We start from the raw sequence: 13,057 nt of genomic DNA on the forward strand, positions 1-13,057 counted from the left end.
CCGGTGACTTTAAAGCATGTTTATTTGTGACTTTAAAGCGTGTTTACTTGTTTACCGGTGACTTTAAAGCATGTTTATTTGTGACTTTAAAGCGTGTTTACTTGTTTACCGGTGACTTTAAAGCGTGTTTATTTGTGACTTTAAAGCGTGTTTACTTGTTTACCGGTGACTTTAAAGCATGTTTATTTGTGACTTTAAAGCGTGTTTACTTGTTTACCTGTGACTTTAAAGCATGTTTATTTGTGACTTTAAAGCGTGTTTACTTGTTTACCGGTGACTTTAAAGCATGTTTATTTGTGACTTTAAAGCGTGTTTACTTGTTTACCGGTGACTTTAAAGCATGTTTATTTGTGACTTTAAAGCATGTTTACTTGTTTACCTGTGACTTTAAAGCATGTTTATTTGTGACTTTAAAGCGTGTTTACTTGTTTACCGGTGACTTTAAAGCATGTTTATTTGTGACTTTAAAGCGTGTTTATTTGTGACTTTAAAGCAGTTTACTTGTTTACCTGTGACTTTAAAGTGTGTTTACTTGTTTACCTGTGACTTTAAAGCGTGTTTATTTGTGAGTTTAAAGCATGTTTACTTGTTTACCTGTGACTTTAAAGTGTGTTTACTTGTTTACCTGTGACTTTAAAGCATGTTTATTTGTGAATTTAAAGCGTGTTTACTTGTTTACCGGTGACTTTAAAGCATGTTTATTTGTGACTTTAAAGCATGTTTACTTGTTTACCGGTGACTTTAAAGCATGTTTATTTGTGACTTTAAAGCGTGTTTATTTGTGACTTTAAAGCAGTTTACTTGTTTACCTGTGACTTTAAAGTGTGTTTACTTGTTTACCTGTGACTTTAAAGCGTGTTTATTTGTGAGTTTAAAGCATGTTTACTTGTTTACCTGTGACTTTAAAGTGTGTTTACTTGTTTACCTGTGACTTTAAAGCATGTTTATTTGTGAATTTAAAGCGTGTTTACTTGTTTACCGGTGACTTTAAAGCGCGTTTATTTGTGACTTTAAAGCGTGTTTACTTGTTTACCGGTGACTTTAAAGCGTGTTTATTTGTGACTTTAAAGCGTGTTTACTTGTTTACCGGTGACTTTAAAGCATGTTTATTTGTGACTTTAAAGCGTGTTTACTTGTTTACCGGTGACTTTAAAGCGTGTTTATTTGTGACTTTAAAGCGTGTTTACTTGTTTACCGGTGACTTTAAAGCATGTTTATTTGTGACTTTAAAGCGTGTTTACTTGTTTACCGGTGACTTTAAAGCATGTTTATTTGTGACTTTAAAGCGTGTTTACTTGATTACCGGTGACTTTAAAGCATGTTTATTTGTGACTTTAAAGCGTGTTTACTTGTTTACCGGTGACTTTAAAGCATGTTTATTTGTGACTTTAAAGCGTGTTTATTTGTGACTTTAAAGCAGTTTACTTGTTTACCTGTGACTTTAAAGTATGTTTACTTGTTTACCTGTGACTTTAAAGCGTGTTTATTTGTGAGTTTAAAGCATGTTTACTTGTTTACCTGTGACTTTAAAGTGTGTTTACTTGTTTACCTGTGACTTTAAAGCATGTTTATTTGTGAATTTAAAGCGTGTTTACTTGTTTACCTGTGACTTTAAAGCGTGTTTATTTGTGACTTTAAAGCGTGTTTACTTGTTTACCGGTGACTTTAAAGTGTGTTTACTTGTTTACCTGTGACTTTAAAGTGTGTTTATTTGTGAGTTTAAAGCATGTTTACTTGTTTACCTGTGACTTTAAAGTGTGTTTACTTGTTTACCTGTGACTTTAAAGCGTGTTTATTTGTGACTTTAAAGCGTGTTTACTTGTTTACCTGCTGTGTGAGTTGCAGCAGCTCCATCCTCTCTCGGAGGATCTGGACGTCTCTTTCTCTCAGCTCGCACATCACGCTTCGTTTCCATTGGTCCATGGCTCGCCGTAGCTCCTCTCTCTCCTCCTCCGACAGCGTTTCGCAGAGGCGCCGCTCCTCCGCTTTGAATCCTGCCATCCTAGACTCCGCCTCCTGCTGCAGAGCCTCAAACAACATGGCCTCCAGCTCCAGAATCCTCTGCAGCACAAAGATAAACAAAGATAAACAAATCGCTGCGTAAACAGTTGCTTTGTCAACCAGGAAGGTAGGGTGTTTTTCTGGTGTGTCAGAACTGCTAAACAAGAAGAAGAGAGTTTTTAGATCTGGGGCCAAAGAGGACCTGAGAGGAGCTGAACCGCATGTGCATTAACGCCAGCAAGACAAAGGAGGTGGTGATCGACATCAGGAGGAAGGTTCTCCAAACTGCACCAGTGAACATCCAGGGTTTGGATATTGAGGTCGTGGAGGACACACAACACAAATGTCCTGTACAACAAGGGCCAAAGTCGTCTCCACCTGCTGAGGAGACTGAGGCCTTTTCCTGTAACCACCTTTACTTACACCGTAACCACCTTTACTTGCACTGTAACCATCTTTACTTGCACTGTAACCATCTTTACTTACACCGTAACCACCTTTACTTGCACTTTAACCACCTTTACTTGCACTGTAACCACCTTTACTTGCACTGTAACCATCTTTACTTGCACTGTAACCACCTTTACTTGCACTGTAACCACCTTTACTTACACTGTAACCATCTTTACTTACACTGTAACCACCTTTACTTGCACTGTAACCACCTTTACTTACACTGTAACCACCTTTACTTGCACTGTAACCATCTTTACTTGCACTGTAAAAACCTTTACTTGCACTGTAACCATCTTTACTTACACTGTAACCATCTTTACCTGCACTGTAACCATCTTTACTTACACTGTAACCACCTTTACTTGCACTGTAACCACCTTTACTTACACTGTAACCACCTTTACTTGCACTGTAACCACCTTTACTTACACTGTAACCACCTTTACTTGCACTTTAACCACCTTTACTTGCACTGTAACCATCTTTACTTGCACTGTAACCACCTTTACTTACACTGTAACCACATTTACTTGCACTTTAACCACCTTTACTTGCACTGTAACCATCTTGACTTGCACTGTAACCACCTTTACTTGCACTGTAACCATCTTTACTTGCACTGTAAACATCTTTACTTGCACTGTAACCATCTTTACTTGCACTGTAAAAACCTTTACTTGCACTGTAACCATCTTTACTTACACTGTAAGCATCTTTACCTGCACTGTAACCACCTTTACTTGCACTGTAACCATCTTTACTTACACTGTAACCACCTTTACTTGCACTGTTACCATCTTTACTTGCACTGTAACCACCTTTACTTACACTGTAACCACCTTTACTTGCACTTTAACCACCTTTACTTGCACTGTAACCATCTTTACTTGCACTGTAACCACCTTTACTTACACTGTAACCACATTTACTTGCACTTTAACCACCTTTACTTGCACTGTAACCATCTTTACTTGCACTGTAACCACCTTTACTTGCACTGTAACCATCTTTACTTACACTGTAACCATCTTTACTTGCACTGTAAAAACCTTTACTTGCACTGTAACCATCTTTACTTGCACTGTAACCACTGTCAAAAGAATTGAGATCCATAGGAAGGAGATCGGAGTTAGCTCAGTGTCCAAACAAGGGTTTAATCTTGTACAAGAGGAGCATTCACAAAGCAACACACAGGCCAGTTACAAAGTGAAGACTCCCTGTCTTGGAGGAAATACATGGTATTTATCTGTCTCAATGGGTCTGCTATCACCCTGCCATAAGGTGCAGACCCCCGCCTCTGTGGGTCTGTTATCACCTGGCCCTAAGTCACTGACCCACTGTCTCTATTCACAAGTCACATCAAACAGTTCCTAAAACAATACAAATGGTCACTGGTCACAGGTCGCATCGAACAGTTCCATTAACAATCCGAAGGGTCAATGGTCGCAGGTCACATCAAACGGTTGCATTGAACATTTGTCTTCATGTATTACATGAGGTACATAATTCCCATAACAACCACCTTTACTTGCACTGTAACCACCTTTACTTACACTGTAACCACCTTTACTTGCACTGTAACTGTGATAGAGTGGGTACTCTGGGAATATGCTGGCTTGATAGCACTTTGAGGACAGGGGCTCCGATCAGAGAGCAGGACACAGAGAGGTTCCTTAATGTTCTTTAATGGTTACTTGTTGGAGTTACAGGTGGGTCAGTGGACATATATGGGTGTATGTGTGGTCCTAACATAAATGAAAAGAAAAGAATTATATATTGTCATCATAATTTACTAATAACATTAAAGGCATATGATTATTAATCTTAAATAATCACCAAAAATATACAAATGAAATAAGACGTAAACATCCTGAGTTAATTATCAGTTTAACTGACTTGAACAGCATTACAATAACTCAAAAAAACATCATCCCTGAGTAACTTGCCAAAACACAGTATTTTATGGCCAATGTCGCCATCTAGCGGACAAAACAAATCACTGCAGTACTCGAGACGACCAGACGGCATTTAACCGCGAGTGAAACTAAACATGCATTCTGGATCAACATAGTTAACTTAGCGAAGCCGCCCCAAAATTTAAACACTAAATTTATACAACAAAAAAAGGGAAGTCTACTCATTACTTGGATTAGTATCTTCATCATCTTCCCAAGCTGGCAATCTCACCAATCGTGCAACTGGGCGAAGATAAGTTTGCCCTTTGATCTTCACCTCCGCTGCTCTGACACGGCCATCCACGCCTGGAGAGACCGTGACTATTTTGCCGATGAGCCAGTGAGCCCGGGGTAGCTGAGAATCCACCACCATCACGACTTGTCTAGTGGTCAAGTTGTCAGTGTTCTTCTGCCATTTCTGTCGTTTCTGAAGGTCAGGCAGATGGTGACGAATGAAGTTGGACCAGAAGTGGTCAGCAAGGATCTGGCTATGTCGCCATCGCCGTCTCCCCAAAAGATCAATGGATGCGTAGATTGCTTGAGGGAGAGACCCATCACGACGTCCCATAAGTAGCAGATTCGGTGTGACCGGATAAGGGTCTGCCACGTCAGACGAGATGTATCCCAGAGGTTTGGCATTAAGCATTCCCTCCACCTCAATCAGCACAGTTTGCAGTACTGATTCTGGAACTGTTTGATTAGTCAACACAACTTGAAGAGCTGTCTTCACCGATCTTACTTCACGCTCCCAGGTCCCTCCGAAATGTGGCGAACCCGGAGGGTTAAACCGGAACTCAATTTCTTGTCCTGCCAGCTTCTCTTTGATGGAGGTTTCCAAAGCTTCAAACTTTCGCCTGGAGTTCAGCTGCTCCTCCACGAAAGTTTGTTCCTCTGTCTGATAGGATCTCAAGTGGCTTGCCACGGCGTGCAATGAACCGTCGTAGGGCCATCAGAAATGCGTCAGTGTCCATACTCTCCAGCAGGTCGAGATGCACACAACTAGTAGTCATGCATTTGAAGATGATACCCCACCGCTTTTCAATGCGTCTGCCCACCTTGATGTTGTAGGGACCGAAGCAGTCTACTCTAGTAGACCAAAATGGTGGCTTGAACAGTTGAAGCCGTGAAGGGGGTAGATCTGCCATCTTTGGTATCTCTGGGTTAGCTCGCCACCTCTGGCACTCCGCACAGCTATACTGGTGTTTTTTGACTGATTCCCTTCCCCGCAGAATCCAATACTTCCTACGTATCTCACCAAACACTCGTTCGGGACCAGTGTGGAGGAGTTTGGAGTCGTAGTCTTCGATGAGAAGACGAGTCACCTGGTGTTTTGGATCTAGGATTATGGGATGAATGGCATCTGGATCTAGACCCTCAGCTCTCCGGAGTCGTCCTCCAACTCTTATCAGTCCTGTGGCAGTGTCATATTCAGGTGCAAGCGTGAACAAGTGACTTTGCCGGGGAATGGTTTTACCAGCAGCCAGAGTCTGTACCTCTTCTGGGAAGCTATCCTCTTGAGCTTGTTTCAGGACATGTATCTTAGCTGCTAAAGCATCTGCAGCTGTCATTGCAGGATTTTGGCTATTAGCCGCCCCGTGAAGGAACTGATGGGTGGTCTCTATGAGTTCACCCCAGCTGTCGATGTTGGCGATGGACATAGCATTGGAACTGCTGCTGGTGATGGTTCCACAGAATGCAGTCTTCTTCAATTCAGACACATCCTCCTCTTGGGCCTCCAGCTGGTGAACTTAAAATGAGTGCGCATGCGTCAACACGCGTGCAGCCTGTTGCAGTCGCTCCGTGTAACTTTCCTATTCTTTCGTATTTTATTCGTTTTTTCTCTTGTTAAACTTCTTTACTTTTAAACTATTTTATTTTATTTAAAACCCTCTATTTAATTATGCTGGTTGTTAATATTATTGCCTTTTTGCTCGCTGTGATACTGCTACAAACCGGCATCGCAGCACAACGAGTCCAAGCCGATCAGATTGTTTACTCCAGAGAACAGCTGATCGACCTGAAGCCGGCTGGCCCAGCGGACAGACCGGCAGAGGTTCCAGCGGAGCTACGGAGAAAAACGCATCGGGGACGCAGAGGAGGATTGAAACAGAAGAAAAACGACGGGTTGAGACAGCGGAGGTTAGAAAAGCGGAGATTTAAGACGTGTCTCCCCTCTCTCATCATGGGGAACGTGAGGTCCCTGGGCAACAAGATGGACGAGCTGACAGCGCTAGCCCGGAGCCAGAAGGAGTATCGGGAATGCAGCATAATGTGTTTTACAGAGACATGGCTGCACCAGGATATTCCTGATGACAACGTCTCCATCGCGGGCTTCCACACCGTACGGGCCGACAGAGACTGCGCCAAGAGCGGCAAGCGCAAAGGTGGGGGTGTCGCTGTGCTGGTAAACAACCGATGGTGCAACCCCGCTCACATCACCATCAAGGAGATCATCTGTGACCCGAACATGGAACTTTGTGCTGTTGGACTTCGACCATATTATCTGCCCAGGGAGTTTTCACAGGTAATCATGGTGGCTGTTTATGTCCCCCCCTCTGCAAACCCGACGTCGGCAAATGACTCTATTCACTCTGCCATAGCCCAGCTACAGACTCAGCACCCAAGTGCATTCATTGCTATCTCGGGTGACTTTAATCATATCACCATGGACACTACACTCCCCACATTCACACAGTATGTGAGCTGTCCCACCAGAGAGGAGAGAACCATTGACTTGCTGTATGCTAATGCTAAGGAGGCATACAGCTCCTCTCCTCTCCCCCCACTTGGCAGGTCAGATCACAACCTGATTCACCTCAAACCCTGTTATGTGCCGGTGGTGAAGAGCCAGCCTGTAACCACAAAGATCGTGAGGAGATGGTCTGATGAGGCCTATGAGACACTGCGGGGATGCTTTGAAGTGACAGACTGGCAGACGCTCTGTGAGCCGCATGGAGAGGACATTGATGGGCTCACAGTGTGTGTAACGGACTATATCAACTTCTGTGTTGACACCATCGTCCCACCGGAGACTGTCCTTTGTTACCCAAATAACAAACCGTGGGTAACAAAGGAAGTCAAAACCATCCTCAATGAGAAGAAGAGGGCTTTCACAGCTGGCAACAGGGAGGAGGTGCGAACAATCCAGAAGGAGCTGAAGGTGAAGATCAAGGAGGCCAAACAGAAGTATAGGAGGAAGCTGGAGTGGAAGCTCCAGCAGAACAACATGAGGGAGGTCTGGAGTGGAATGAGAACCATCACTGGCTTCAGACCAACCAGCAATAGAGGAGTTGGGGGCAGCATGGACTGTGCAAACGCGATGAATCTGTTTTTTAACAGATTTGACTCGGTGACCCCGGCTCATCCTCCCATGGGCTCCTCTCCTGCATGCCTGCAGTTAGCGCCCACTCCACTCTCTCTCCCTCCCCCCTCCTACAGCCACTCTTCCCCCAGTGATGGCCCCCCACACACCTCCTCCTCCCCCGGCTCCCAAAGTGACAACACTCTCCAAGACAACACCCCTACCCCTCCCCCACAGGTCACCCCCTCACTCCACATCACTGCTGACCAAATCATGAGGCAGCTGAAGAGACTCCATGCAGGCAAGTCTGCAGGACCTGATGGTGTGAGCCCCAGGGTTCTGAAAGCTTGTTCCCTCCAGCTATGTGGAGTGCTACAACACATCTTCAGCCTGAGTCTGAGTCTTCACAGGGTCCCCGTGCTGTGGAAGACGTCATGCATCGTTCCTGTGCCCAAGATACCACGCCCCAGCGGATCCAAGGACTACAGACCGGTGGCACTGACGTCACACATAATGAAGACCCTGGAGAGACTCATCCTGGATCAGCTCCGGCCCATGGTGAGACCACTGCTAGACCCCCTCCAGTTCGCCTACCAGCCCCGACTAGGAGTTGAGGATGCCATCATCTACCTGCTAGACCGTGTCTACGCTCACCTGGACAAGCCGGCGAGCACTGTAAGAGTCATGTTTTTTGACTTCTCCAGTGCATTCAACACCATCAGGCCAGCTCTACTGAGTGAGAAACTGACAGCTATGCGGGTGGAGCCCCCCCTTGTGTCCTGGATTGTGGATTACCTGACTGGCAGACCACAGTATGTGCGCCTGCAGCACTGCACATCAGACAGACTGATCAGCAACACCGGGGCACCGCAGGGGACGGTCCTCTCTCCCTTCCTCTTCACCCTCTACACCACGAACTTCAGCTGCTGCACAGAGACCTGCCATCTTCAGAAGTTTTCTGACGACTCTGCAGTAGTTGGACTTATCAGTAAGGGTGAGGAGACTGAGTACAGGGGTGTGGTGGACAACTTTGTCACGTGGTGTGAGCAGAACCATCTGCAGCTCAACGCGACAAAAACTAAAGAACTGGTGGTGGACCTGAGGAGGACCAGGGCTCCAGTGACCCCTATCTCCATCCGTGGGGTTAACGTGGACATAGTTGAGGATTACAAGTACTTAGGGGTGTACTTGGACAATAAACTGGACTGGACTAAAAACACAGACGCACTCTACAGGAAGGGTCAAAGCCGTCTCTATTTTCTGAGGCGGCTGAGGTCCTTCAACATCTGCCGGAAAATGCTGCGGATGTTTTACGAGTCTGTGGTGGCCAGTGCCATTCGCTGTGGCGTGCTGGGGCAGCAGACTGAAGGTGCGGGACGCCAACAGACTTAACAAACTCATCCGCAAAGCCAGCCATGTTGTTGGAGAGGAGATTGACTCCCTGACAGCAGTGTCAGAGAGAAGGATGTTGTCCAGGATTAGGTCCATACTGGACAACTCCCTCCATCCTCTACATGATGTGCTGACCAGCCACAGAAGCACATTCAGCAAGAGACTTATTCTACCACGCTGCACCACAGAACGCCACAGGAAATCATTCCTGCCTGTGGCCATTAAGCTGTACAATTCCTCTGTATGATAAATAACTCTGTAAATTTATTCTTATTTTAATAGAACTCTGTAAATTTATTCTTATTTTAATAGTATTCTTTAATTTTGTAATTTTATTCCTATGTTTACTCCTACTTCTTCTTATAGTTTGTAATTTTGTAATTTCCAAAAAAATTGCTGTTACAACATTTGTTACCTTTGTACACTGGAGCGCTGTGACAAAAGAATTTCCCGCAAGGGATTAATAAAGTATTTTCTATTCTATTCTATTCTATTCTATTCGATGTTGGCGATGGACATAGCATTGGAACTGCTGCTGGTGATGGTTCCACAGAATGCAGTCTTCTTCAATTCAGACACATCCTCCTCTTGGGCCTCCAGCTGGTGAGTTGGCCAAATGTCTGAGGGCTGACGAAGAAAGTGTGGGCCCTGACTCCAGCGGTTTGGCTGACTGAGTTCAGAGAGGGTTTTTCCTCGGGTGAGGTCATCAGCTGGGTTGTCCTTGGTGCTGACATATCTCCAATCCGCCCCTTCAGTGAGGTCTTGGATTTCTGTAACCCGAGTGCCGACAAAGACCTTATACCGGCATGACTCGGATTTCAGCCATGTCAGAACTGTGGTTGAGTCGGCCCACAGTGTTACTTGATCAGGGTCCAGTGCTAGCTCCGTAGACAGGACTTTGGATAACTGTGCTCCAGCAAGGGCTGCACACAACTCTAGACGAGGCACCGATATTTGTTTACGTGGGCTCACTCTGGACCTTGCCATCACAAATGCCACGTGAATGTTGCCATGACAATCCTGCGTTCGCAGATATGCGACTGCAGATATGCGGATGTGAAGCATCACAAAAAATATGAACTTCCCTTTTGGTTCCATCAGTATCTGCCATTGGTGGGACATAGCATCTTGGCATTTCGACTTGGGGGAGGTCTACCAGTTCGGCTTCCCACTGTCACCATCTTTCCAGTAAGGTATAGGGTTGGATCTGATCATCCCAACTTACTCTTACCTTCCAGAGATCTTGTACAAGAATCTTAGCTCTTGTGGAGTACGGAATGAGGTATCCAAGCGGATCATATTGTGATGCCATCACCTTGTAGACATTTCTTAATGTCGCCTGGGAGTACTCAATAGGACGATGTCTGTATCCGAGACGGTCGGTAAGGCAGTTCCAGTGGAGACCTAAAGCAGGTTCTTCGGGGTCCTGAGTGTACTGGGAGAGCCACAGTTCTGTGCTGGCTGCTCTGGCTTCCACAGGGAGATGTTCCACAACAGACGGGAGATTGCTGGCCCACTGTCTTATCTCAAACCCTCCTGCAGATAGCAACTCTCGCATCCGGTCAATGAGGTTCCTTGCTTCATCAGCGGATGTGAGACTGTGCAAACAGTTGTCAACATAGATAGCCCTTTCGATAATGGCCAAGATGTCCTCATTGCCCTGTCTGTTGTCCTTTACATGCCTCTGGAGGGCATACGTAGCACAACATGGACTGCATGTAGTCCCAAACAGAAGGACTTGCCACTCGTAAATTATCGGTTCCTCCTCCTTCTTCATAGCTCTCCAGAGGAAGCGGAGTAGGGGTTTGTCCTCTTGCAGCAGGCAAATTTGGTGGAACATTCCCTTAATGTCTCCACTTATAGCCACCTTGTGTTCCCTGAATCGAAGGAGAATACCAAGCAGGGAGGGTCCCAGGATTGGACCGGGTAACAGTTGACTGTTCAGAGTTTGCCCGTCATATTGGTATGAACAGTTGAAAACGAGCCTAGCTTTTCCATTATGATGGACCAAGTGGTGTGGTAGATACCATGACTCACTTGAGGTATCCACTGTCTCAGAGGGAAGTCGTTTGACATAGCCTGCTACCTCAAGTTTCTGCACATCTTGACAATAAGTCGCTGCTTGCTTCTCATCTCTAGCTATCCGACGTTCTGTACTCAGCAGCAGAGGGAGTAGTGCTGTCTTTGGTGCCTTAAGGATGGGACTGTCTCTCCGACGGAGGAGTGGTTGCATATCTCTCTATGCCATCAGCTTTGATCTTCACAGTGCATTTCTCCAATAGTTCAAGGGCTTGCTGATCCTCCTTAGAACGTACAGCAGTCTTTGTGTTGGCATATGGCAATATGTCCAGTTTCCACAGCCTTTCCACATGACGGAGAAGATCAGAGGATGGAGACATAGTAAAGAGACACTGTTGTTCTACAGCAGGATGATGGGCTAAAGGGGCTGGACCTTGGAGGGTCCATCCAAGTCGTGTACAGACTGCTAGCGGACCTCCAGGAGCACCAACTCTAACAGGTTGTATGGGGACTAGCAGGTGGGCAAGATCTGAGCCAACAAGCACCAACGGACGCACTCTGTCCACTGGTGTAAGTGGTATCCCCTGCAGGTGATGGTATTTTTGCACAAGCGCTTTCACAGGGTAAGTGTGTTCAGATAAGCCTAGTGCATCAGCTGTGAACGCGTGCTGAATTTTGTACCTTGATCCAGGTTCATGCGCTGGTGATATTTCAAAGGAGACAGAATCCCCCTTAAGGTGGATCACATCGTGGCGTACCGTTCTCAATACAAGTGTCTCTGGCTCTTTGTCTAAGTGAAGGCTCTGTACAGCTGGAGGCAGGATAATAGTCCGCTCAGATCCATCATCAAGTACAGCGTAGGCCTCTAGTGAGAACTCTGCATTGTGTAGATGGACTTTTACTATCTTCAGCATCACTCTCTGAGGACGGTTTGGGCAGTCGATGTAAATGGTGTCTGGAGCAGCGGCAACCATCAAGACTCTTTTATGCACTCATTCACATACTCTGTGTAAAACGGTGAGGTGCTGTTGTTTGCAGACATTACACGGCTTCTTCAGAGTGCATGATTCCTGCCACACCGCCAGCAGCCTTTGTCCTTAATCCACTCTGCAATTTCGGTTGTGGACAGAGTCTTGAATGTTGGACAGAGCCTGAGATAATGATCACGTGTGTTGCAGTACGGGCAATACGGTTTTACCTTAGCCTTTGCGTTTGTGGAAGTCACAGTGCGGTCTATGTGTTCTCCTCTCTCCCTTAAGCTGCTTAGTCTGATCCTGGAACATGGTGACAGCTCTACTGGAGATGCGCTTGGCCTGGGATTTCACCTGAAGCCATGAAGAGAAGTCAGGAAGTGTGTACGTTTTGTCAGTTCCTGTTCTCAGAATGCGTGACTTATGCTGTATTCAACGAACCCGTCACGGTAGCTTGGTGGGAGTTTACTCAGAAGCCTATCGACATGAGAGCCACATCTCAGCTCATAGCCATTTTCACCTTCTAAGGACTGCAGCATTCCTACTAAGGCATGTATCGACAGGGCAAAGTTGTCAAATGCTTCTGGGTCACCTATTTTGATCGGTGGACTGTTCAGAATGGCACCAAGCTCACTCTGGACGAGTTGACGGGGTTGACCATATTTATCCTGGAGAGCCTGAAGCGCTGCAGTATATGGTCTTGGGTCGTGCATATATGCTTGTGCTAGTTTGTATGCACTGGGTAACTGTAAATGCTCGAGAAGCACTTGGTATTTAAACTGCTCCGTGAGATGTGTATGACCACTCAGTAGACTGTCTAAGGCCATTTTGAGTAGGGTGAAGTCAGACTCCTTCCCACTGTTGAAATAAGGTAAGGCAGGCTTTGGGATTCCATACGATGTAGCAATGAGCAGCTCCATGAGGTTATTGCCAGGCATTGTTCCAAGAGCGGATTGAGGTAT

The 13,057-nt window shown here is 45.8% G+C and overlaps 1 protein-coding gene across 7 annotated transcripts in view; it reads right to left on the reverse strand.

The window, feature by feature from the left end:
- Positions 1–13,057, reverse strand: part of jakmip3 (Janus kinase and microtubule interacting protein 3) — a 36,729-nt gene that overhangs the window by 13,034 nt on the left and 10,638 nt on the right. For all 7 annotated transcript variants that reach the window (XM_058621700.1, XM_058621695.1, XM_058621701.1 and 4 more), the window contains one exon: positions 1,828–2,061. In XM_058621700.1, coding sequence (XP_058477683.1) covers positions 1,828–2,061 — 234 coding nt within the window. The remainder of the gene's footprint in view (positions 1–1,827; positions 2,062–13,057) is intronic.

The sequence above is a fragment of the Solea solea genome, chromosome 21, assembly GCF_958295425.1.
Source record: "Solea solea chromosome 21, fSolSol10.1, whole genome shotgun sequence".
In the NCBI taxonomy this organism is placed as follows: Eukaryota; Metazoa; Chordata; class Actinopteri; order Pleuronectiformes; family Soleidae; genus Solea; species Solea solea.